Source organism: Ranitomeya imitator, chromosome 1 (assembly GCF_032444005.1).
Source record: "Ranitomeya imitator isolate aRanImi1 chromosome 1, aRanImi1.pri, whole genome shotgun sequence".
Taxonomy (NCBI): Eukaryota; Metazoa; Chordata; class Amphibia; order Anura; family Dendrobatidae; genus Ranitomeya; species Ranitomeya imitator.
Window position 1 is genome coordinate 520,767,524 of NC_091282.1, and position 25,696 is coordinate 520,793,219.

The window sequence follows — 25,696 nt, forward strand, 5'->3', positions numbered from 1 at the left end:
CCTATTTTCTCTATATTTCTCTATTCTTTGTAAACCAATTCTGGCTTTGGCTCTAAAAGCTGCATAAAAAGTGCTCTCTTTGCTTTGTACAGAACTACAGTACTGAATATTTTTTTAATATACATATTTTTTTTACACAAAAAAAGTCTTAGTTTTGTTTTAACCATGAGCTACTAAAATTAAAGTGACATGATACTAAATCAGGAAGATTGTATTCAGAACATGGTGAAGTCGATATCTAAATAAACCTGATGTATAATTTACATTTATCAGTCAAATTTGCTACAATCTGTCCTCTGTCTACAAAGTTAAACATTGGTCATAAATCAGAGTAGCTGATGGTTTAAGAATAAAAACGCCCTTCACAGGTAGCTAAATCCTTTAAAATAAAAAGGGAAGTGGGAGATTGATTATTTAAGTGCTACACAATATTGGATTCAGAAAATAAGTCTATTACATTTGCAGAAAAAAATGTGACAACCAATAATATTTCTGTGTTCCTTAACAGTGAGAAAGAGAAGGCTGGCCGACCTGGATGGCCCAATATTTCCAAAATGCCGAAGCGGGGTGTAAAACGAAGGCGAAGAGAGCACCACACAGCAGGACCCTTTCATTGAGAGTTTGTGGCAGGGTGCAGAATGCTTATATCAGAGTGAGAGCCCAACATCTGTATTTCATACCTCAGTACTCCACAATGCCAGACTTTATGCACCCAAATAGTGCAATATGGTGTCACCAAGGAGAAGAAATACACAACAACCCAAACTTCTGGAGATTCTTAACTACAGACCAACTGGATATTGTTAAACCGATTTTGCTATTGGTGTTTCTTGCATATTTGGGATCATCACATTGGTTATTCACATAAATACAGTTCAGTACATGACATTGTATGATCAAACAGTGAATAATGTCTACTAACTATACAAATATAGAAAATACATTGAGTATCACTAACAGAAAGCCAAACAACTGATAATAAACAGCTGTGTTAAAGGGAAACTGTCAGTGGATTCATGTTACCCAAACCGGGGGCAGCATGAATCGCAGCTTCACTGTATGGTTGCAACCAGGTATATTATTCTATGAAAGCTCCAGTGTGTCTGAGAAAATATAACTTAACGATATAGCCAGAGACCAGACTAGTCTGATACTGTCCCTGGCCAGCTCTTTACAGCACAGCTCGAGGTGATTGACAGGTCCCTCCCTATGTACATGCAAGGGAAAAACTTGTCCATCATCTGCAACTGCGCTGGGAATAGCCGGCTGGAAGCGGAGCTGGAGTAGTCTAGTCTAAAGCTATGGTCCATGGCTGGATCTTTAAGTTATATTTCCTCTAGTTAAATACCTGGTTGCAGTTGTTCAGCAGGGCTGTGATACCTGATCCCTGCAGTTTGGGCAGCATGAATCGCCTGACAAGGTCCATCTAACCTACATCAAATTTAAGGAAACCACGTACTTTTTTGATTGATAATTTTTCAGTTTATGCTAGTTGTGAAAATATGATTTCTTTAAACAGACTTTATCTTTTTATAAAAATATCGCCCAATTCAAACTCACTTTCCCACATTCCACATTTTTAGAAAAAAAATATCCAAATTGACACTTGATTATACCACGTATAAAAATATAATGATATTTTACGTGTTCTAAAGTTCTATAAATGTATATGTATGCACACACTCATTTCAATCCATTAGTATAATTGTTATCACTATCATTCACCATTAAAGAAGCTCTCCAGTGAAGTTTTTTTTTGTTTTTACAAAATCGGTGAATATGTACTATAGTGTATGATAATATACTCACCTACCACTGCCTGCGCTGGATACCAGAGAAGGCAGTGGTAGGTGAGTATAATAACACACACTACATACATATATGCTTCTTTAGTTAAAAAAAAACTTCATGAGAGGGCTTCTTTAAATCAATAATGGCCATGCAAGAATCACAGCTTTATCGTCATCACCTTACTGACTCACAAGTTCGCATAAAACACATAGCACACAATATTTACATTAAGATTAATGGAACCTTTTAAGATCATGGCAGCACATAATACAGCACATGAGTGTCCGCTTGCTCTCTGGAGGAATTAATATGTCAACATATCACATAATTGCACTTTATAATCCTATATTGTGAAATGTGTGGCTCACTGTAACTTCTCTTAAAAGGAATCTGTCAGTAGACTCAACCCCTTCTAAGTCGCATGTATAGTGGCTTGCAAAAGTATTCACATCTTTTGACTTTTAATCTATTTTGTTACCTAGTGTTTAAATATTTTTGTAATCCAATTTGGGTGTGAGGCATCAGAACTAGTCTACGTTGGTGAAGTGAAGTGAGGTGAGAAAAATAGAGGTATAAATTCAATTTATGGGATCAAATAACTACAAATTGGCATGTGCATATGTATTCACACCTTTTGCTATGAAGCCCCTAAAAATTTCTGGTGCAAGCACGTGCGTGCATGCACGCCAATTTGTCTTGTGACAGACATTCTTGATAAAGGCCTGAGAACCAAAACGTCGGAAATTTTATCTTGGTCATGTCATATATCGGCTGTAAATAAAGATTCTCTTGTTACATGGAATATTCCCAAGAAATATCCCTTTTTTTGAGTGCCGGAGGTGTTTTCTACTACTGTATATTGTTTTTCCTTCTGGGCACCTACACTCATTGAATTGAGTGCAAAAGCTTCTTACTACCTCAATTATCTTCATAAGTCACATGCTTAGTGACAGGAAGCCCACCTGTGTCACATGTCGGTCAGTATATACACTTTAACTTTTCTGAAAGTCCACAAAGGCTGCAACAACACTAAGCTAAAGGCACCACTAACCAAACACCGTGAAGACCAAGGAGATCTCCAAACAAGTCAGGGACAAAGTTGTTGAGAAGCACAAGTCAAGGATGGGTTATTAAAAAATATTCCAATCCCCCAGAGCACCATCAAATCCATTACCATCAAATGGAAAGAACACGGTACCACAGCAAACCTGCCAAGAGAGGGTCCCCACCAAAAACCTCTCAGCCCAGGCAAGAAGGGCATTAATCATAACCCTGAAGGATCTGCAGAGTTCCCAAGCAGAGACTGGAGTATCTGTCCATATGACCACAATAAGCCATATACTCCATACAGGTGGCCTTTATGGAAGAGTGTGCACTTAGACACAAAAATTGTAATGCTTGTTTTGAGTTTGCCATAAGACATGTGGGAGACTCCCCAAATGTATGGAGGAAGTTGCTTTGGTCAGATGAGATCAAAATTACACTTTTTAGCCACCAAGGTAAAAACTATGTCTGGCGCTAAACGAATACAGCTCATCACCACAAGAACACCATTCTACTGTGAAAAGTGGTGGCAGCATCATGCTGTGGAATTTTTTTTGGCAGCAGGGACAGGGAACATGGCCCTAGTCAAAGTTAAGATGGATGGTGCAAAATACAGGGATAGTCCTGAGCAAAACCTGTTTTAGTCTCTCAGTGATTTGTGACTGGCACTGAGGTTCACCTTCCAACAAGACAGTGACCCAAAGCACACTGCTATAGCAACACTCTAGTGCGTTAAGGGGAAACTTGTAAATGTTTTGTATTGGCCTAGTCAAAGCCCAGATCTTAATTGAATTGAAAATCTGTGATCACACTTGAAGATTGCTGTTGACCAGTGGAAACCATCTAACTTGAAGGAGCTGGAGTAATTTAACCTTGAGGATTGGGAAAAAATCCCAGTGGTAAGATGTGGAAAGCTCATACAGACTTATCCAGAGCTACTTGCAGCAGAAATTACTTCTAAAAGAGGCTCTACAAAGTACTGACTTTAGGAGGGGGTGAATAGTTATGTGCATTTATATTTTCAGTTATTTTGTCCTATTTGTTGATTGCTTCACAATAAAAAGAAGACCAAATGTTCACAGTAGCCACATTCTTTACATGAAATGATGAAAACCCTAAAAAGAAGTGAAATTCCAGGTTGTGAGGTAGTAAAACAAGAAAAATGTGCCCATATAGATGGCTTATAGATGGCTTAGGAGGGCCGATACTACTGGCCGGTTTCCTTTAAGGATGACTGCTGGGAGTTCCACTTACTGATATCTAGGCTGCCATTCATCAATATGCCGCAGCACCACAAGATGGCAGCAACCTCAAAACAATTAAAGGGGTTGTCACATAACAACATGTAGCTATACAACTATCAAAATGGTTGGTATGAAAGTCACAAGCCAATATTGCCAGCCATTGTGCTGTTTCCATATAGAGCATTCTTATAACTAGTTGAGGCCTTCCTTTGTGTTAACTACAAACTAAATCAGATTTTCAAGTCAAAATGTATTTAATAATTGTTACATCCAAGAGTGAAGAATATCATTGCTAAGCAATGCCCTATTACTGCTAAGTATTTTCATCTGCCATACATTTATTTGTGTGAAGCTTCTCTTTGCATACAGGTCTGATTCAACCATTGCTTGTAATGTATACTAGAATATATGAAATATTATAAAACATGATCACAGAGTTTAATATGAAAATCCTACTTGTGACAAAATTGCTGATGAGTACCATCAGTTGATGTTAAGATTCTCAGTTCTTTAAGAGGTGGTCTAATCTTGTGGTGAAAGTCTGCACTCACTCTGTGTCATTGCAGATTTCAGACTCCTCACAACATATGCACTGTCCTAAATCCTTGCAGTCTGCGCATTGCATGCTGTCAATTCTTAGGTGTTGCTGATGAGAGAGGGTGGTCGCGTAAACAGAAAGTATGCAGTGTGGTCACTTGTTGACTCAACATGTTCGGCCTCGTTAAAACAACTGAATTGAATGAGGTCAAACACGTCTAGTTGGAATGTGGCTGTCCGTTGTTACGTGACTGCCCGCTCTCACCATCTACACCTGAGAAACCTGACAGCATGCAATGTGCACACTGTAAGGATTAAAAAGTCTGCAGTCACGTAGAATGACTGCAGACTTTTACCACAAGACCAGACAACCCACTTAACATTTTACTCACTGGTTAATCATAGTTATAGGGATACTTCAACCTAAGCAACCTTTCACCCATCCACTGGATATGTGATACCCGTTGGATCAGTGTAAGCTGCTCAAACCCAATCAGTCGCCAAAATGGGGGATGCCAGAATCTAGCCTCAAGACCACAGCCAGGTGGGGATAGCTGCTGCTTTATTCAGCACCTTGCCGTGGTCTGCAGGCCTTTGTTAAAAGAAATTGTAGGAAAAGCTTCACTTTTTCTTGCATAATTATTCTCCTTCATGTTTTACATCGCATGGCAAATCCGAGAAACCGTGCGTGTCTTTGCCATATGTAAAAATGAAGATGTGTGCTGTGTTTAACAATTTACATGTACCCAAGCCTCAATATCCTTTGACTATAACAATAAATCATATGCCTGTATAGTTTTGGTCATGTTTTATATTACTGATTAGATAGAAATAAAAATACATTTTAACTATTTGTAAGAAAATGCATATCCTATATGTAAGAAAAAACTTGGCATGCTAGGGGCATGTACGCACTCCATCTTTGCAGTACCTATTGAGATTGTCAAGCGGAAGATGCTTCAAGAAATCGCTGGTGGAGTTATTCCTGAAGCTTCTTTTTTGTTTACTGGTATTTTCTATGGTAGCTTTGCTACTGGCCATTTCCTTTTTTTTTCTTTTACGATGTATACAATAGTGAGCAACTTTCAAGCAGAATATACCTGAAGAATGGTCAGGTTACTTATTTTACCCACTTTGCAGCTGAAGCCATCAAAACAAGCTCAAAAAGACTGAAGATATGAACAGCAAGTCATTGTAACAGTGTTTTAACATGGTGAATGAGTTTTATTTTTCCAACTTGAACGAAATTCACAACTGATGCTTTGTCTTATAACCTAGACCTTTTCAGACATACAGGTGCTTCTCACAAAATTAAAATATCATCAAAAAGTTAATTTATTTCAGTTCTTCAATATAAAAAGTGAATCTCATATATTATATAGAGTCATCACAAACAGTATGATCTATTTCAAGTGTTTATTTCTGTTAATGTTGATGATTATGGCTTACAGCCAATGAAAATCCAAAAGTCATTATCTCAGTAAATTAGAATACTTAACACCAGCCTGAAAATGATTTTAAAATCCGAAATGTTGGCCTACTGAAATGTATGTTCACTAAATGCACTCAATAATTGGTCAGAGCTCATTTTGCATCAATTACTGCATCAGTGTGGAGTGGCATGGAGGCTGGGGTGTTATATTAGTCCAGGTTGCTTTGATAGCAGCTTTCAGCTTGTCTGTATTGTTGGGGCTGGTGTCTATCATCTTCCTCTTGACTATTGTCAAGATTCTCTATGGGGTTAATGTCAGGCGAGTTTACTGGCCAATCAAGCACAGTGATTCTGTTGTTTTTAAACCAGATATTGGTATTTTTAGCACTGTGGACAGGTGACAAGTCCTGCTGGAGAACAAAATTTCCATCTCCAAAAAGCTTGTCAGTAGAGGAAAGCATGAAGTTCTCCAAAATTTAATGGTAGATGGCTGCGCTGACTTTGGTCTTGATAAAACACAGCATACCTACACCAGCAGATGACATGGCTCTCCAAACCATCACTAATTGTGGAAAATTCACACTAGACCTCAAGCAGCTTGGATTGTCTGTCTCTCCACTCTTCCTCTAGACTCTGGGACCTTAATTTCCAAATGAAATAAAAAATTTACTTTCATCTGAAAGCAACACCTTAGACCTCTGAGCAGCGGTCCATTTCTTTTTCTCCTTGGCCCAGGTAAGACGCTTTTGGCGTTGTCTATTGGTCAAGAGTGGCATGACACAAGGAATGTGACACATGTAGCCCATGTCCTGGATATGTCTGTGGGTGGTGGCTCTTGAAGCAATGACTAAAACAGTCCACTCCTTGTGCATCTCCCCAAAAATTTTTAATGTCCTTTTTTTAACAATCCTTTCAAAGTTGCGGTTATCTCGTTTGCTTGTGCTCCTTTTTCTACCACACTTTTTCCTTCCACTTAACCTTCCATTAATATGCTTGGATACAGCACTCTGAACAGCTAGCTTCTTTAGCAATTATCTTTTGTGGCTTACCCTCCTTGTGGAGCATTTCAGTGACTCCCTTCTGGACATCTATCAAGTCAGCAGTCTTCCCCATGATTGTGGAGCCTACTGAAACAGACTAAGGGACCTTTTTGAATGTAAAAGGGAACCTGTCACCTGAATTTGGCGGGACTGGTTTTGGGTCATATGGGCGGAGTTTTCGGGTGTTTGATTCACCCTTTCCTTACCTGCTGGCTGCAATATTGGATTGAAGTTCATTCTCTGTCCTCCGTAGTACACACCTGCGCAAAGTAATCTTACCTTGCACAGGCGTGTACTATGGAGGACAGAGAATGAACTTCAATCCAATATTTCGGCCAGCATGCAGCCAGCAGGTAAGGAAAGGGTGAATCAAACACCCGAAAACTCCGCCCATATGACCCAAAACTGGTCCCGCCAAATTCAGGTGACAGGTTCCCTTTAAGGAAGCCTTTGCAGGTGTTTTTTGTTAATTATTCTAATTCACTGAGATAATGACTTTTGGGTTTTCATTGGCTGTAAGCTATAACTATTAACATTAGCAGAAATAAACACTTGAAATAGATCACTCTGTTTGTAATTACCGTATATACTCGAGTATAATCCGAGATTTTCAGCCCAAATTTTTGGGCTGAAAGTGCCCCTCTCAGCTTATACTCGAGTCAAGGTGGGTGGCAGGGTCGGCGGGTGAGGGGGAGAGGGCGCTGAAGCATACTTACCTGCTTCCAGCGATCCTCGCGCTGTCCCTGCCGTCCCACGGGTCTTCTGTTCTGCAGCTTCTTCCCTTCTTCAGCGGTCACGTGTGACCGCTCATTAGAGAAATGAATAAGCGGCTCCACCTCCCATAGGGGTGGAGCCACCTATTCATTTCTCTAATCAGCACTGACCGCTGATTAGAGAAAGAAGCTGCGGCACCGAAGACAGCTGTGACAGGCAGAGGGAGCCGGACGTCGGGACCAGGTAAGTATGTTATATTCACCTGTCCAAGTTCCAGCCGCCGGGCGCCGCTCCATCTTCCCGGCGTCTATCTGCGCTCTGACTGTTCAGGTCAGAGGGTGCGATGACGCATATAGTGTGCGCGGCGCCCTCTGTCTGATCAGTCAGCGCAGAGACGCCGGGAAGATGGAGGTGCCGGAACGAGACGCCGGGAGCTGCAATCAAGAGAGGTGAGTATAGCTTTTTTATTTTTTTTATTGCAGCAGCAGCGGCAGAGATTTATGTGGAGCATCTATGGGCCAATATGAACGCTGCAGAGCACAGTATGGGGCACATCTATGGGGCAGAATGAACGCTGCAGAGCACAGTATGGGGCACATCTATGGGGCAGAATGAACGCTGCAGAGCCCAGTATGGGGCACATCTATGGGGCAGAATGAATGCTGCAGAGCATATATGGGGCACAGCTATGGGGCAGAATGAACGCTGCAGAGCACAGTATGGGGCACAGATATGGGACAATAATGAACACTGCAGAGCACAGTATGGGGCACAGCTATGGGACAGTATGAACGGTGCAGAGCACAGTATGGGGCACAGCTATGGGACAGTATGAACGGTGCAGAGCATATATGGGGCACAGCTGTGGGACAAAATGAACGGTGCAGAGCACTATATGGGGCACAGCTATGGGACAAAATGAACGGTGCAGAGCACTATATGGGGCACAGATATGGGACAAAATGAACGGTGCAGAGCACTATATGGCACAGCTATGGGGAAATAATGATCTATTTTTATTTTTGAAATTCACCGGTAAATGCTGCATTTCCACCCTAGGCTTATACTCGAGTCAATAAGTTTTCCCAGTTTTTTGTGGCAAAATTAGGGGGGTCGGCTTATACTCGGGTCGGCTTATACTCGAGTATATACGGTACTCTAAATCAGAGGTCCCCAACCTTTTTTGCACCAGGGACCGGCTTTAAGCAAGACCAGTTTTCCATGGCCCGGTGGGGTGGGGGTGGGGCAGGGGCGGGGCTCTGGTCATATGGGGGTGGAGTTATGGAGGGGTGGAGCTTAGTGCATACTTATCATATAATTATGACATTTATAATGAGAATGTGATTCTCACACACACATTCTCACACACACAATCACACACACACATTCACACACACATTCTCACACACACATTCTCACACACACATTCACACACCCCTCTCACCTCTCCTCGCACTCTCCCACAGCAGCTCATTGCCTTCCTCTGACACAGCCGGCCGCTGAATGATGACGTCATCCAGCGGCGCGTCTGTGTGAGAGGAAGCAGGAAGACAGATCGCTGGGCAGTGGAGCTGCAGGGATTTCTCCCTGCCCGTCACAGCCACCCTGCAGGGGCTCCCCTCCACCTCTGCACTTGTTGGGAGCCGGCGCTCTGCAGCTTCTCTGTGCCGGCTGTCAGCTTGACAGTCGGCACAGAGAACAGCTGACTCCCTGACCGGGGGCGGCAGAATGCAGCCGCCGGGGGAGACACTGCGGACCGCCGAATGAGGCGGCCCGACTGCGCCCCCCTGCCGGCTGCGCCCCGGCTGCGCCCCCCTAGATACGCCACTGGGCGTGTCAGTGAGGAGAGCCTGCCGCCCCACCCCGTCAGGAACACACCATGCTGCGCAGGAGGGCTGTGTCACTAAGACCCGCCTGACGCCCCGCCCCGTCCTGCATAATGTTCTCTGCCGGGAGCTGCGAGCTGTCACAGAGCGTGCTCTGACCAGGCGCAGGGCCACGAAGCTAGCGGTTGGGGACCTCTGCTCTAAATAATATATGAGTTTCACTTTTTGTATTGAAGAACTGAAATAAATTACCTTTTTGGTGATATTCTGATTTTGTGAGAAGCACCTGTACTGTAATTCAAAGGACAGAGGCAAAACGGTGTGGAAAAATTGCAAACACAGTTGATTTATCTTATATTCATTCAGGCATGCACAGTTGATATACAGTTTTTATAAAGAAGATCCAGGTTGTAAGACTTAATTGTCACTTGTTAAATAATTTTGGATTAAAAATTAAACTGTTGATTCTCCATCACTTATCGGAGTGCCAAGTTGTCTTATATAAAAACCAGAGAGTGCAGTGTATCTTTTCTAATGCATATTAGCTATAGATAAGGCAGATCTTTAACCCTTTCACACCGCAGCCCTTTTTCGTTTTTGCATTTTTGTTTTTTGCTCCCCTTCTTCCCAGAGCCATAACTTTTTATTTTTCTGTCAATATGGCCATGTGAGCTCTTGTTTTGAGTTATACTTTTGAACGACACCATTGGTTTTACCATATCGTGTACTCAAAAACGGGAAAAAATTCCAAGTGCAGTGAAATTGCAAAAAAAGTGCAATTCCCCAACTGTTTTTTGGATTTTTTTTCACCATGTTCACTAAATGCTGAAACTGACCTGCCTTTGATTCTCTAGGTCATTACGAGTTGGTAGATACCAAACATGTTTAGGCCATGTTCACACAGTGCGTTTTTTACTGCGGAACCGCAGCGGTTTTGCCGCTGCGGTTCCGCAGCTGTTTTCCATGCAGGGTACATAACAATGTAACCCTATGGAAAACAGTCACTGCTGTGCACATGATCCGTAATTTCGTTTAAAAAGCCGCGCAGAATAGCTGCGGCAAAAAAGAAGGAGCATGTCACTTCTTTTTCCTGAACCGCAGCGGTTCTGCACCCATAGACCTCCATTGTGAGGTCAAAATCGCAGTAAAACCCGCAGATCAAAAATATATCTGCGGGTTTTACTGCGATTTGATGTGCAGAACCGCTGCAGCAGGAAGTGCGGGGGAGCGGGCGGAAGTGCGTGGGCGGAGTGTGGCTGCCCCCCCGTGCTCCAATCCCGCCCCCCCGTGCTCCGATGCCCCCCCCCAGTGCTCCGATGCCCCCCCCCCGTGCCCTAATCTCCCCCCCTTATACTTACCCGGCGTCCCGGTGTCCGTCCGGCCGTCTTCTCCCTGGGCGCCGCCATCTTGCAAAATGGCGGGCGCATGCGGGTAGGGTTAGGGTTAGGGGTAGGGTTAGGGGTAGGGTTAAGGGTAGGGTTAGGGGTAGGGTTAGGGTTAGAGGTAGGGTTAGGGTATTTTCAGCCATTTTAGCCCTAAAAAGCTTCCTAGGAAACACACAGTCTCTGCATAGAAAACTGCATAAAAAAAGGATAAAAAAACGCATCAAAAAACGCATCAAAAAAGGACCCAAAAAAACGACCTGCGTTTTCTGCCAAGAGCTGCAGTTTTTTAAAAAAACTGTCCTGAAAAAAAAAGGATGGAAATCCTGAACGTGTGAACATACCCTTAGGCCATGTTCACACAGTGCGTTTTTTACCGCGGAACCGCGGCGGTTTTGCCGCTGCGGTACCGCAGCTGTTTTCCATGCAGGGTACAGTACACTGTACCCTATGGAAAACAGGACACACTGTGCACATGGTCCGGAAATTGTAAAAAAAAAGACGCGCTGAATAGCTCCCGGAAAAAAGAAGGAGCATGTCAATTCTTTTTCCGGAGCCGCAGCGGTTCTGCACCCATAGACCTCCATTGTGAGGTCCAAACCGCAGTAAAACCCGCAGATCAAAAATATATCTGCGGGTTTTACTGCGGTTTGATGTGCAGAACCGCTGCAGCAGGAAGTGCGGGGAGCGGGCGGAAGTGTGTGGGCGGAGTGTGGCTGCCCCCCCCGTGTTCCGATCCCGCCCCCCCGTGCTCCGATGCCCCCCCCCAGTGCTCCGATGCCCCCCCCCAGTGCTCTGATGCCCCCCCCGTGCCCTAATCTCCCCCCCTTATACTCACCCGGCGTCCCGGTGTCCGTCCGGCCGTCTTCTCCCTGGGCGCCGCCATCTTGCAAAATGGCGGGCGCATGCGCAGTGCGCCCGCCGAATCTGCCGGCCGGCAGATTCGTTCCAAAGTGCATTTTGATCACTGAGATATAACCTATCTCAGTGATCAAAATAAAAAAATAGTAAATGACACCCCCCCCCCTTTGTCACCCCCATAGGTAGGGACAATAAAAAAAATAAAGAATTTTTTTTTTTTTTTTTTTCACTAAGGTTAGAATAGGGTTAGGGTTAGGGGTAGGGTTAGGGTTAGGGGTAGGGTTAGGGGTAGGGTTAGGGTTAGGGTTAGGGGTAGGGTTAGGGGTAGGGTTAGGGGTAGGGTTAGGGGTAGGGTTAGGGTTAGGGGTAGGGTTAGGGGTAGGGGTAGGGTTAGGGTATTTTCAGCCATTTTAACCCTAAAAAAATTCCTAGAAAACACACAGACTCTGGCTAGAAAACTGCATTAAAAAAACGCATCAAAAAACGCATCAAAAAACGCATCAAAAACGGACCAAAAAAGGACCAAAAAAAGGACCTGCGTTTTCTGCCAAGAGCTGCAGTTTTTTAAAAAACAGTCAGGAAAAAAAAAGGATGGAAATCCTGAACGTGTGAACATACCCTTAGGTTGTTTTTTATTTAAGTGTTGAAAAAAAAATGCAAAGTTTGTTAAATAAAAGAAAAGCATCATTTTCCGAGACCAGTAGAGTCTCCATTTTTCGTAATCTGAGGTAGGTGAGGGCTTATTTTTTGCGTGACGAGCTGACGTTTTTAATCATATCATTTTGGTGTGTATATGATCTTTTGACCGCCTGTTATTGCATTTTAATGCAGTGTTGCTGCGACCAAAAAAACATAATTCTGGCGTTCTTACTTTTTTTTCGCTACGCCGTTTATCGATCAGATTAATTATTTTTATATCTTGATAGATTGGGTGGTTCTGGACACAGCGATACCAATTATGTATATTTTTTATTTTTTTAATTGTTTTATTTTGAATGAGGTGAATGGGGGCGATCTTGAACGTATATATATATATATATATATATATATATATATATATATATATATATATATTTTTAGATTTTTAAACATTTTTTTTTTTTTACTTTTCACTTGCTTAAATAGCTCCATGGGAGATTAGAAGATGTGATAATCCGATCGCCTCTGCTACACACAGACTATGATCAGATCGCCTGTTTATAACAGAAATGCTCACTTGCTTAGTGCACTGATCACTGGGCGGCGCTCATAGCAATCCGGCAATGACAACCACAGGGGTATGCTGCAACCCATCGACGACCCGCGGCCATGTGACATGGGCGCCGATGGGCGGGATTACATTAAATTAAACTGTCAGAGGTTGACAGCTGCATTTTTTGGGTTAACAGACGGGGTGGATTGCGAAGCCACCCGCAGCTGTTAGGGGCACAAGTCTGCTGTTCATAACAGCTGACATGTGGCGGGAAAGATGTGGGCTAGGTGCTGGAGCCCACATCAAAGGGAGAGACACAACATGTGCGGTACATGTATGGCGCATGTCGTGAAGGGGTTAAACTAATCATAGTAAATCAATGAATATAGGGATTTTTGTGTACTCACCGTAAAATCCTTTTCTCCGAGCCACTCATTGGGGGACACAGGACCATGGGTGTTATGCTGCTGCCGCTAGGAGGCTGACACTAAGTTGAGACAAAAAAGTTAGCTCCTCCCCTGCAGTATACACCCTCATGCTGGCTCCCGGAGATCCAATTCAGTGTAAAAGAAGTAGGAGATCATAAACAACATATTACATCATATTAGAGTACAACATGTCAGAGTAAGGAAACTTACTTAAAAAAAGCCATAAGGCTAACAGGGTGGGTGCTGTGTCCCCCAATGAGTGGCTCGGAGAAAAGGATTTTTACGGTGAGTACACAAAAATCCCTATTTCTCCTTCGCCACATTGGGGACACAGGACCATGGGATGTCCCAAAACAGTCCCTGGGTGGGAAACAACATAACCAATTAACTCCATGTACCAACTGACTATAGATGTCCGACAGCCGCTTGCAGAATACGTCTGCCAAGGGCTGCATCCGCAGAAGATTGAGTATGGACATTGTAGTGTTTCAATAAAGTATGCAGGCTGGACCAAGTTGCGGCCTTGCAAACCTGTTCTGCCGATGCCTGATGCTGAATGGCCCAGGAAGCGCCCACTGACTGAGTTGAGTGTGCCCTAATCCCTGCCGGGATAGACTGCCCCTGACCCGGTAAGATTCTTGAATAGCTGACCGAATCCAGCTGGCTATCGTGGCTTTAGAAGCGGCTAAACCCTTTCTGTGACCCTCAGGGAGCACGAAAATAGAGTCCGACTTACGGAAGGGTGCAGTTCTCGAAATGTACCACCTGAGAGCCCTCACTAAGTCCAGGGTGTGAAGGGCCTTTTCAACACAATGTCTTGGCTGTGGACAAAAGGTGGGAAGAATGATGTCTTCATTAAGATGGAAAGATGAGACCACCTTGGGCAGAAAAGATTGAGATGGACGAAGGACCACTTTGTCCTGGTGGAAGGTAAGAAAAGGCACTCGACAGGACAGAGCATCTAGCTCTGAGACTCGTCTGATAGAAGTTACTGCCACAAGAAAGGCAACTTTTCTGGAAAGGACTGTCAGCGAAACATCTCGCAAAGGTTCGAAAGGAGTCTCCTGAAGAACACCCAGGACCAAATTAAGGTCCCAGGTCTCTAACGGCATTCTATAGTGGGGTATTACATGGGAGACCCCCTGAATGAAAGTTCTCACTTGTAAATTTGAAGCAATCTTGCGTTGGAACAAAACGGATAACGCCGAAATTTGACCCTTGAGGAAGCTGAGCGCCAGACCAGAATCCAGACCAGACTGGAGAAATTCCAGAATGGAGGGAACTGAGAATACGAGAGGAGGACGTCCATAGTGCCTGCACCATGAGAAGAAGGCTTTCCAGGTGCGGTGATAGATGCAAGCAGATGTCGATTTGCAAGCACTAATCATGGTGGAAACTACTTGTTGGGAGAAACCGGCTTGAGTTAGGATCCAGGTTTCAACAGCCAAGCCGTTAAACATAGGGCCTCTGAGTTCTGGTGGTAAATCGGACCTTGGCGGCGCAGATCTGGGCGATCTAGCAGCCACCAGAGAACATCGGAAACAAGCTGTACTAACTCCGCGTACCACGCGCGGCATGGCCAATCTGGGGCGACTAGGATTAGAGGAACCCCCTCCATCTTGATCTTCCGGATGACCCTCGGTAGTAAGGGAAGCGGAGGAAACACGTATGGGAGATGGAACTGATGCCACGGGAAGACCAGTGTGTCTACCCCGATGGCCCTTGGGTCCCGAGATCGAGCTATGAAATTGGTAACCTTTGCGTTCAGCCTGGATGCCATCAGATCCACGTCTGGAGTCCCCCAGGCTGAAGGCAAATCTGCTGGAAGACCTCCGGATGGAGTTCCCACTCTCCTGAGGCGAGGCCCTGACGCCTGAGAAAATCCGCCACCCAGTTCTCCATGCCCGGGATATGCACTGCAGAAATTACCGAGTGGTTGTTCTCGGCCCAATGGAGAATGTGAGACACCTCGCACATTGCTGCTCTGCTGTGGGTACCCCCCTGATGGTTTATGTACACCACCGCTGTGACATTGTCTGATTGAATCCGAATGGGATGACCCTCAAGGAGGGAGTGGAACCGTCTTAGAGCAAACCTGATCGCTCGAATCTCTAAAATGTTGATCGGAAGTCTCGACTCCCGATTCGTCCAACGCCCCTGAGCAGTGTGATGATGAAATACTGCTCCCCAGCCGAGGAGACTGGCGTCGGTAGTCACCACCAGCCAGTAAATTGGGAGAAAGGACCTTCCCTGGGTGAGTGCTGATTCCAACATCCACCATTTTATCGCTTATCTGATCCGCTGGGACAGAAAACATGGCCGATCGAGGGATGAGGGATTCCTGTCCCAATTGTCCAGAAGCGCCTGTTGTAAAGGATGGAGATGCAGTTGGGCGAAAGGAACAGCTTCTATTGCTGCTAACATTTTTCCCAGGATCCTCGTGGCAAACTGAATGGAATGAGGGGAGGGACGACAAAGCGTCCAGGTTTCCCTGCTGAAGGGCTTGGGCCTTAGACTGAGGGAGCAGGACCAGCCCCAGGGACGTGTCTAGGATCATGCCTAGGAAGGAGATCCATTGGGCTGGAATGGGAGAGGACTTGTCCAAGTTTATCAGCCAGCCGAGGCGTGAAAGAGTATCCAAGGTAATGCCGATGCCGTCATCGCAAGCCTGATAGGAGGGACCCTTGATGAGGAGGTCATCCAAGTATGGCAACACAACCACTCCTCGGGAGTGTAGGATGGCCATGACGGCCGCCATGACATTCGGGAATACCCTGGGAGCGGTGGCAAGGCCAAAGGGTAAGGCCGTGAATTGGAAATGGTCCTCCTGAATGGCAAAACGCAGAAACTTTTGCGATCGATGCCAGAAACTCCCGTTTCCATTGAAGAAATGACCGATTGCAGGGATTCCATCCTGAAGTGCCGGACCTTGACAAACCGTTTAACAACTTTTGGTCCAAAATGGGCCGTACCACCTCGTCCTTCTTTGGAACGACGAAGAGGTTTGAGTAGAAACCTTTGAACCTATTGTGTTCTGGAACCGGGACAATGACCCCGTTTCGCCGGAGAGAATTGATGGCACAGTAAAGTTCGTCAGCCTGAGCCTCTGAATGTGGTAGTCGAGAAAGGAAGAACCGTGCCGGAGGAGAGGCAGAAAATTCTATTTTGTAACCGGGAGACACCAGGTCTCTGACCCATTTGTCGGGGATGACGGAAAGCCAGATATGCTGAAAAAGTGCCTAGGTTTACCTCGCCAGGGCTGATTGGGCCTGTACGAGACCCGGTGCTCTCTCTCTGAACGAGATGATCGTCCCGATCTTGACGAGGCTGTGGAGGTAGACCAAAACGGGCTACTGCGAAAGGAACGGAAACAAAACTGTTGCTGGCGCTGAAAAGTCCGCTTGGGACTTTGCTGCGGGAGAAATTTGCTTTTCCCTCCTGTAGCATCGGAAATAAGTTGGTCTAACTTTTCTCCAAACAGTCATCCACTCTGAAAAGGCAGAGAAATTAAGGACTTTTTAGAAGAGGAGTCCGCTCGCCACTCCCTAAGCCATAGTGCTCTCCTAATGGTGACGGCGTTTGAAGCTGCAAGAGCAGCACAGTGCGCTGCATCTAGGGATGCATACATCACGTAGTCCCCGGCCATGGCAATTTGTTTGGCGAGATCCGCTGCCTCAGACGGAAGAGCCTTGTCCTGAATGGACTTTGCAAGAGCCTCTGCCCAGAAAACCATTGCCTTAGCGATCCATGCCGCAGCGAAAGAAGGGGAGAAAGAGGAACCTGAGGCCTCGTAAACAGAGCGAGCAAGGGAATCTATTTGTCAGTCTGTGGGATTTTTAATAGAAGCCCCATCAGGCAAGGATAAAAGCGTTTTGGATGCTAAACGCGACACCGTCCAATCCTTGATAAGATCTGCAGGAAAGGGGTATTTTACCTCAAGTGACTTTTTTCCCGTAAAGCGCCTATCCGGTCGTTCTCTGTTTCGATGGACTATGTCTATAAATTCAGGATGAGATGCGAACACCCTATGAGATTGCTTGATTCTTTTAAAAGACTCCGCATGATCAGAGGCCGAACTAGGGTCATCGTCAATCTTTAGGGCATGATTGACTGCTTCAATGAGAGAATCCACTGTAGATTGAAAGAGGTGCCTCTGACTCATATTCTGAGTCATGATCGCTGCGAATCCCTGGAGAGGGTGAGCGAGAAGCGGAGCTACGGGAGGCTGAATGGCGTGAATGCTCAGGTGAGGTAGTGCAGATTCGTTTCCTGGATGTCCATACCTCCTTCAGATGTGGGCGGCCCCTGCTGGCCAATGATTCCCCTGTATGGGGGGAGTCTCTTAACACCGGTAGGCGACTACCCCGTTCCGCAGAGGGGTCTTGAAGGTATTCAATCGCTTTGGCCAATGAGGCCATGGATTGTGACAGTGACGCAGCCCACTCTGGGGGGCTAGGTACACTGGGGTCAGTAGTGGCGAGGGCTCCTGAGCGCACTGGGGATCACAGGCTGAGCAGAGAGGGGAAATTTGCAGCCGAGGGAGAGGAGCCAGACAGGTGGTACACGCAGTAAAAAAGGTGTACCCCAATATAAGCTAATGCTGCTAGGGAGAGCACTGGGGGATAAAAAACTGCAGGGAATCACATAGTGCAGTCTCCTTACCCAGGTCCTGTGTCTCACAATCAGATGAGGCGGCGCGCTGAGTAGGGGAGAAGACCGGCATCCAGGGCTGCTGACACATGCAGAAAAGGCGGCCGGAGCAGAGCGGTGCTGTGCAGGGAAGATAGCTGCTGAGATATTGGAGACACTCTCACAGAGCGAGAAGCGCCAGGTGTGTGGGTGGAGCCGCTGGAATAATGCGAGCGGTGGGCGGGGCCTATCGGGATGCGGCCTACACTAGGCTGAAGCCGGGGACTAAATTTATGGCTTCGGCTGGTGCGCACCCCTGGACCACCGGAAAAGCGCTGCGGAGCCATGTGATGTCCCTGCCGCTATGGAGCCCTCCCATAACCGCCTGGAAATGACCCCCCACTTACCCCATATTGCAGGGGATTGCAGAGCAGCTGTGCAGCAGGTTAGCTATGCTGACCGGAGTTGTTTGGACTGTTCAGGGTTGGAAAGCCTCAATCCACCATCCCCCTAAAGGGGGGGGTGGAGAGGAACCGTCCACCTCCTTCCATCATCCGCTTTTTTCAGTGGTGATGCAGTGGGGGCTGCGCGAACGCCAAGATGGAGGGTGCCTCTTTACATCCAAGGGACTGGCCTGGTGGGCAGGGCAAGTTGTCCGGCAATAGGCCTGGCTGCAGAAGAGGATACATGGAGGCGACACTCCATGTGCTCATCTGTTAAGAGATGTGGGGAGATCGGTGCCCTTGAAGGGACCCGCCACCCCTAAAATCAGCTCAGGCAATGGCATCCCACGTCGTAGGAGAGGATACGGAGAGGCGACTCTCTCCGTGCTCGCCTGTTGTAGGTTCAGGGAGATCGGAGCCTTGAAAGGTTCCATCGCCCCTTCGTCCGGGTAAAAATTAAAAAGGTGAACAATCAGAAAATAAAAAAGATCTTTGGTCTGAATAGCAGACCCTGTGTGCCTCCTACAGACACTAAGCTTGAACTGGATCTCCGGGAGCCAGCATGAGGGTGTTTACTGCAGGGGAGGAGCTAACTTTTTTGTCTCAACTTAGTGTCAGCCTCCTAGCGGCAGCAGCATAACACCCATGGTCCTGTGTCCCCCAATGTGGCGAAGGAGAAAGAGTATTGTTGTCATGGGTTTACCGTGACAGAGAAGAGCCAGAAGACCGCAGCTTCTAATTTCTCCTACTCCTAGGCTGAATAGAAGCACTTCATCTGCATATTAAACAGTGTAAATTTCTTCGTACAGTGCATCGGTTTTTCAGATAGCAAAGATCGTTGATTCTCGCTTAGTTCGTCGGTCACTTCAGTATCTGGTACACTGGAAGGGATATGGTCCTGAAGAGAGGATGCTGCCAGCCTGATCTAGTCTTTTCACGTGGCACACCAGGATGAACCCAGTTCTGAGGTTTCGGAGGTCCCTCGTGGAAGGGAGGGTACTGTCACGGGTTTACCACGACAGAGAGGAGGCAGAATATCACAGTGTCTAATTCCTCCTACTACTGCGCTGAATAGAAGTACTTCACCTGCATATTAAACAGTGTGAATTTATTTGGGGAGAGCAGGTGTTAATCTGCTCTGTTGAGAGCTCTTTGAGCTAAGGCTCTCAGCAGAGCAGTGTTAGTCACTCTCCTATATAATCTGGGTCCTGACTAACACACGTCAGAGCTAGGTTTTGCTGCATGGCTTGAAGGTTGCTGCTGGTGGTTATTTGAGTAGGCGGTTTGTGGATTTAATTGTGACTGTTGATTGGTTTTGAGTGTGTGATAATTCTCTTTCTTCTCCTACTTTGCTTTAACCCTATCCTCCACTCCCCGATGCATACCTGTTATATGTGTGTGTATATTTGTAGGCTTGGTATTTTCCGTTACCCCTGTTTGTATTACCTTGTTGAGTCTGGTTGGTGAATTGAGGTACACTACTACTCCCCTCTTCCCAGGGTGGGGGAAGGGTACAGGTACAGACGGAGGGTGGATTCAGGAGTTAAGGAAAGGCACGTGGCCCCGGCGTTATCACCGTCAGAAGTTGTCGTGGAGCAGGGCGAGCTAGGGTGCCCCTAGCGTTAGGTACAGGGAAGGAGTCTCTTGCCACCCAACAACAGAGTTGTGACAATTGTTTTGTAAAAACTGTATTTGATAAAATATCACTGATTTAACCCCTTAGCACAAAATGTTGTACATGTGCATAAGCCCTGGGGTCACCATATCTGGAGTGTGTGCTGGAGCTTTGCTCCCTCTATGCGCTGTTGGTGTCGGCTTTATTACATGTGATAGTAGTGGCCGGTGCTGAGTGGTATTTAAATGAAGTTGCTATGTCATCTGGAGGCCTGCTGAAGTACCCCATTGCTACCATCTCAATACACTTGTGAAGCTCAAATGTATGTAGGTTCACCTTTATTTCTATAGGACCCTCTTATACCACTACCTTATTAGACATCATGTTCACTGTCCCCATTGGGGCTCGTAGTCTAAATTTCCTTTCAGTATGTCTTTGGTGTGTAGGAGAAAACCGGAGTACCCAGAATAAACCACACACACATTTAGAGAACATACAAATTCCTTGCAGATGGTGTCCTTGGTAGGATTTGAACTCAGTACCTCAAGATAATATTGCTAATCCCTGAGCCACCGTGCTGCCCTAACTTAAAAAGAGGCTATGGGTCTCCTCTCAAGGTCATTTAACCCCATGAGTTGGCTAGTATAAATTCATCATTAGAGTCCTTATCAATATCAGGATGCCAGGAAAGTAAAAACAGCATGGAGGAGTTATAGAGAGATCTTGAAACAACTGGTATGCAACAGAACCATAAATGTTTTCAGGTGAGAGAGTCCAGCACTATATGCCCACTTTCTATTCCCAGCAGCATTCTCCTGTTCATAACTCAAGTCTCATGTAGGCCTACTAAGCCTTCAAGTTTGGGTCTGTGCGTTTGGATTCTTACTTGGGCCCACAAAACACAGATGTGTGAAATTGCTCTAAAAGGAGAGTAATCAATACTACCTTTTAAAAGGAGCCACCGTGCTGCCCTACTTGAAGAGGAGACCATGATTTTCACTATATACTGCAATACTAACGTATTAAAGTATGAACAATTGGATAATTGACAATTCAAGTGCCATAAAGGCACTAAAAAATAAAATATAAATATCTAAAAGTTTAAATCAGCATTTTTCCAAATTAAAAAGAAATAAGAAAAACAAAAATATTTTGTATTGCAATGTCTGTAAAGGTTTGGTGTGTCAAAACTTAAAATACACACATATGCAGCGAGTATGAAGGACAGATTTCTTCTGGTTTTCCTTACGGGGAAGCACTCCCCTAACCTTGGACTCTTTACACTTATGTACATCTGACTTTCTTCATAGATGCTTGCCAAATGGTATTATACCTGAAATGTTGCTATCTACTATCAATTGCAGTGTGAATATTGGACATGTAACATTTAATAAACTGAAGCATCACAAAAGTGCTATTTGTTGTGCATGTATTAGAGCAATACTGCTCAATCTGTTTGGCGGACCCTGCATGTTGGATAGGCGGAGCGAAAGATGCAAGTTATAATAAGCTGCACAGTCCTTTCAATGACAGCCACAATCTCTAGTTAAGCCAGGGTCGGACTGGCCACCGGGCAGTTCTGGCAAATGACAGAAGGGCTGGTGGCAGTAGTGGGCCGCTCGAGTGTGCCGCTGTCGGCACACTCCCCCCCCCCGCATTCAACTATGCCGGCGTCTATGACGCCGGTACAGTTGAATGCAATGATGGAGGAGAGAGCGTCTGCTGTCGCTCTCTCTCCCATCATTCCCCGCTCTGCCTGCCGCTGACACTACGGGTACGCGATGACGTCATATCATCGCGCACCTGCTGTGCGACCGGGCGGGCAGACTGCAGCTGCTGAGACCGGAGCTAGAAGCAGCGCGGGGCAAGAGGAAAGGTGAGTAGAGTGTTTTTTTTTTTATTATTATTATTATTATTATATATCATTGAGTGATAACTGGATTGTGGGGCTATTGGGGGGGCTGCATTACATTCTTTGGGGCTGGGCTGCATTATATTGTATGGGGGCTGTGCTGCATTACATCCTATGGGAACTGGCTGCCTTACATTCTATGGGGGCTGTGCTGCATTACATTCTATGGGGGCTGTGCTGTATTACATTCTATGGGGGCTGTGCTGCATTACATTCTATGGGGGCTGGCTGCATTACATTCTATGGGGCTGTGCTGCATTACATTCTATGGGGACTGGCTGCATTACATTCTAGGGGGCTGTGCTGCATTACATTCTATGGGGCTGTGCTGTATTACATTCTATGGGGACTGAGCTGTAATGCTGGATACAGCTGTAGTCATATAGTCGTGTTACACTCCCCTCACTTCTTGTAACCTACAAGTGTACAAAGATATTATACAGTCACCATGTGACAAGTGGGCCTGTGTGACTTCAAATGCCAGGGCTGAATTTTAGTCCCAGTCCGGCCCTGAGTTAAGCAATATACAGCTCTGGCAAAAATTAAGAGACCACCACATCAAAACCCTGTCATGGACAGCCCAATCTCCAGACCTGAACCCCATTGAAAACCTCTGGAATGTAATCAAGAGGATGATGAATAGTCACAAGTAGGGTTGAGCGAAACAGATCGGCACTTTTCAAAAGTCGCCAACTTTTAGCAAAGTTGGGTTTCGTGAAACCTGACCCGATCCCACTCTGGGATCGGGTCGGCGATCTGTACTCCAAAGTCGGGTTTCGTTTTATATATATATCTATATATATATAGATATATATATTATATATATATATCTATATATATATATATAGATATATATATATATATATCTATATCATAGAGACACATATATATATATATATATATATTTATATTTACTTCAGCGCGATAATATTGAAAAGCCGGTAATTCAATTGCCGGCTTTTCATTTCTCCTGCCTAAACCCGACATGATATGAGACATGGTTTACATACAGTAAACCATGTCATATCCGCCTTTTTTTGTATTTTACACACTACTAATGTTAGTAGTGTGTATTTGCAAAATTTCGGCGCTCTAGGTATTAAATTTAAGGGTTAAATCGCGGAAAAAATTGGCGTGGGCTCCCGTGCAATTTTCTCCGCCAGAGTAGTAAAGCCAGTGACTGAGGGCAAATATTAATAGCCTGGAGAGGGTCCATGGTTATTGGCCCCCCCCGGCTAAAAACATCTGCCCCCAGCCACCCCAGAAAAGGATGTCCCTCGAGCGTGGGAAAAGTTCCCAGGCTCGAGGTCATATGAGGACATATTCTGGCGAAGAAAATTGCGCGGGAGCCCACGCCAATTTTTTCCGCGATTTAACCCTTAAATTTAATAGAGCGCCGAAATTTTGCACATACACACTACTAACATTAGTAGTATGTAATATGCAAAAAAAACGGAGATATGACATGGTTTACTGTATGTAAACCATGTCACAAATCATGTCTGGTTTAGGCAGGAGAAATGAAAAGCCGGCAATTGAATTACCGGCTTTTCTGATATATCGCGCTGAAGCAAATATAAAAAAATTAAATTTCCCATTGACTTTGCATTGGGTTTCGTGTTTCGGCCGATCCCCGACCCTGACTTTTCAATAAGATCGGCCGATTTCACTCGACCCCACTTTTGAGAAAGTCGGGTTTCGTGAAACCCGACTCGATCTCAAAAAATGAAAAGTCGCTCAACCCTAGTCACAAGCCATCAACAAAGAAGAACTGCTTACATTTTTGCGCCAGAAGCAGTGTGAAAGACTGGTGGAAAGCATGCCAAGACGCACGAAAGCTGTGATTAAAAATCATGGTTATTCCACAAAATATTGATTTCTGAACTCTTCCTGAGTTAAAACATTAGTATTGTCGTTTCTAAATGATTATGAACTCGTTTTCTTTGCATTATTTGAGGTCTGAAAGCACTGTTTGTTTGTTTTTTAAATGTTGACCATTTCTACTTTTCAGAAAAAAAATACAAAATTTATTGCTTGGAAATTCGGAGACATGTTGTCAGAAGTTTATAGAATAAATGAACAATTTACATTTTACCCAAAAATATACCTAGAAAGAGAAAAATCAGACAAACTGAACATTTTGCAATGGTCTCTTAATTTTTGTTTTAGTTGTCGTTTTTTATGGGGTTTAGGAGACACAATAAGAAAAATTGAGAAATATTTCTAACTAGATGGTGGCACAATGCTAACGCATTGGGTATTCTAGAATATGCATGTCCACGTAGTATATTGCACAGCCCATGCAGTATATTGCCCAGCCACGTAGAATATTGCCTAGCCACGTAGTATATTGCCCAGCCACGTAGTATATTGCCCAGCCACACAGTATATTGCCCAGTCACGTAGCATATTGCCCAGCTACGTAGTATGTTGCACAGCGACGTAGTATACATCATAGAGCCATATAGTATACAGCACAGACACGTAGTATACTGCCCTGTCATGTAGTATATTGCCCAGCCACGTAGTATATTGCCCAGCCACGTAGTATATTGCCCAGTCACGTAGTACACAGCACAGAGCCACGTAGTATATTGCAGTCACGTAGTATATTGCCCAGCGACATAGCATATTGCACAGCGACGTAGTATACAGCACAGAGCCACGTAGTATACTGCCCAGTCACGTAGTATATTGGCCAGTCACGTAGTATATTGCCCAGACACGTATGTAACAGGTTAAAAAAAGAGTTAAAATAAAAAATAAACATATACTCACCTTCCGAGGGAGCCCTTGTAGTCCTGTCGCCTGTGTGCGGTGCACGCGGCAGCTTCCAGTCCCAGGGTTGGATGAGCGCAGGACCTGTGATGACTTCGCAGTCACATGACCGTGACGTCATGGAAGGTCCTTCTCGCATACCATACTTGGCCCCGGAACCTGCCGCTTGCACTGCCGAGGAGAGGACGCGACGGCGGAGGGTGAGAATAACCTTTTTTTTTATTATTATTATTTGTAACATTAGATCTTTTTACTATTGATGCCGCATATGCATCATCAATAGTAAAAAGTTGGTCACACAGGGTTAATAGCGGCGTTAATGGAGTGCGTTACACCGCTGTCCATTAACGCTGGCATTAACCCTGTGTGAGGGCTGACTGGAGGGGAGTACGGAGCGGGCACTGATTGCGGGGAGGAAGGAGCGGCCATTTTTCCGCCAGACTGTGCCAGTCGCTGATTGGTCGTGGCTGTTTTGCCGCGACCAATCAGCGACTTGGATTTCCATGACAGAAAGACAGACAGACGGAAGTGACCCTTAGACAATTATATAGTAGATTTATGCTTGGACTTCCACAGCAGATTGTTAGGCCCAGTCATGAGCTTGGTTTGTAGTGAGGCCAAATCATTATCTTGTCTGTCTGATGAGCACTAAGCACTTACAATTGCTCATTCTGCCTTTCTACCAAGATAATTATTTTCTATTCTCTCTTCTTTGTAGAAACAGGAAGTCTCTTGTCCCTGAATTCATCATCCCCCTCTTGAACTCCTGACCCAGCTGCTCCACTCCTCCCCCCTGCCATAGACATTTGTGGTTACTCATAACTTGTG

The 25,696-nt window shown here is 45.2% G+C and overlaps 1 protein-coding gene across 4 annotated transcripts in view; it reads left to right on the plus strand.

Annotated features, from left to right (window-relative positions):
• The window catches only part of TMOD1 (tropomodulin 1), a 147,972-nt gene extending 142,563 nt beyond the window's left edge, over positions 1–5,409 (plus strand). Inside the window, exons 10-11 of one of the 4 annotated variants that reach the window (XR_011320853.1) lie at positions 509–1,789; positions 1,845–5,409. Coding sequence is in view for 2 of the 4 variants with exons in the window: in XM_069766764.1 (XP_069622865.1) it covers positions 509–573 (65 nt within the window). In the remaining 2 variants the exon portion in view is untranslated. Of the gene's footprint in view, positions 1–508 lie in introns of all 4 variants that reach the window. The other 3 variants (XM_069766764.1, XM_069766747.1, XM_069766756.1) reach the window with 3 other exon arrangements.
• Positions 5,410–25,696: the final 20,287 nt, after the last annotated feature.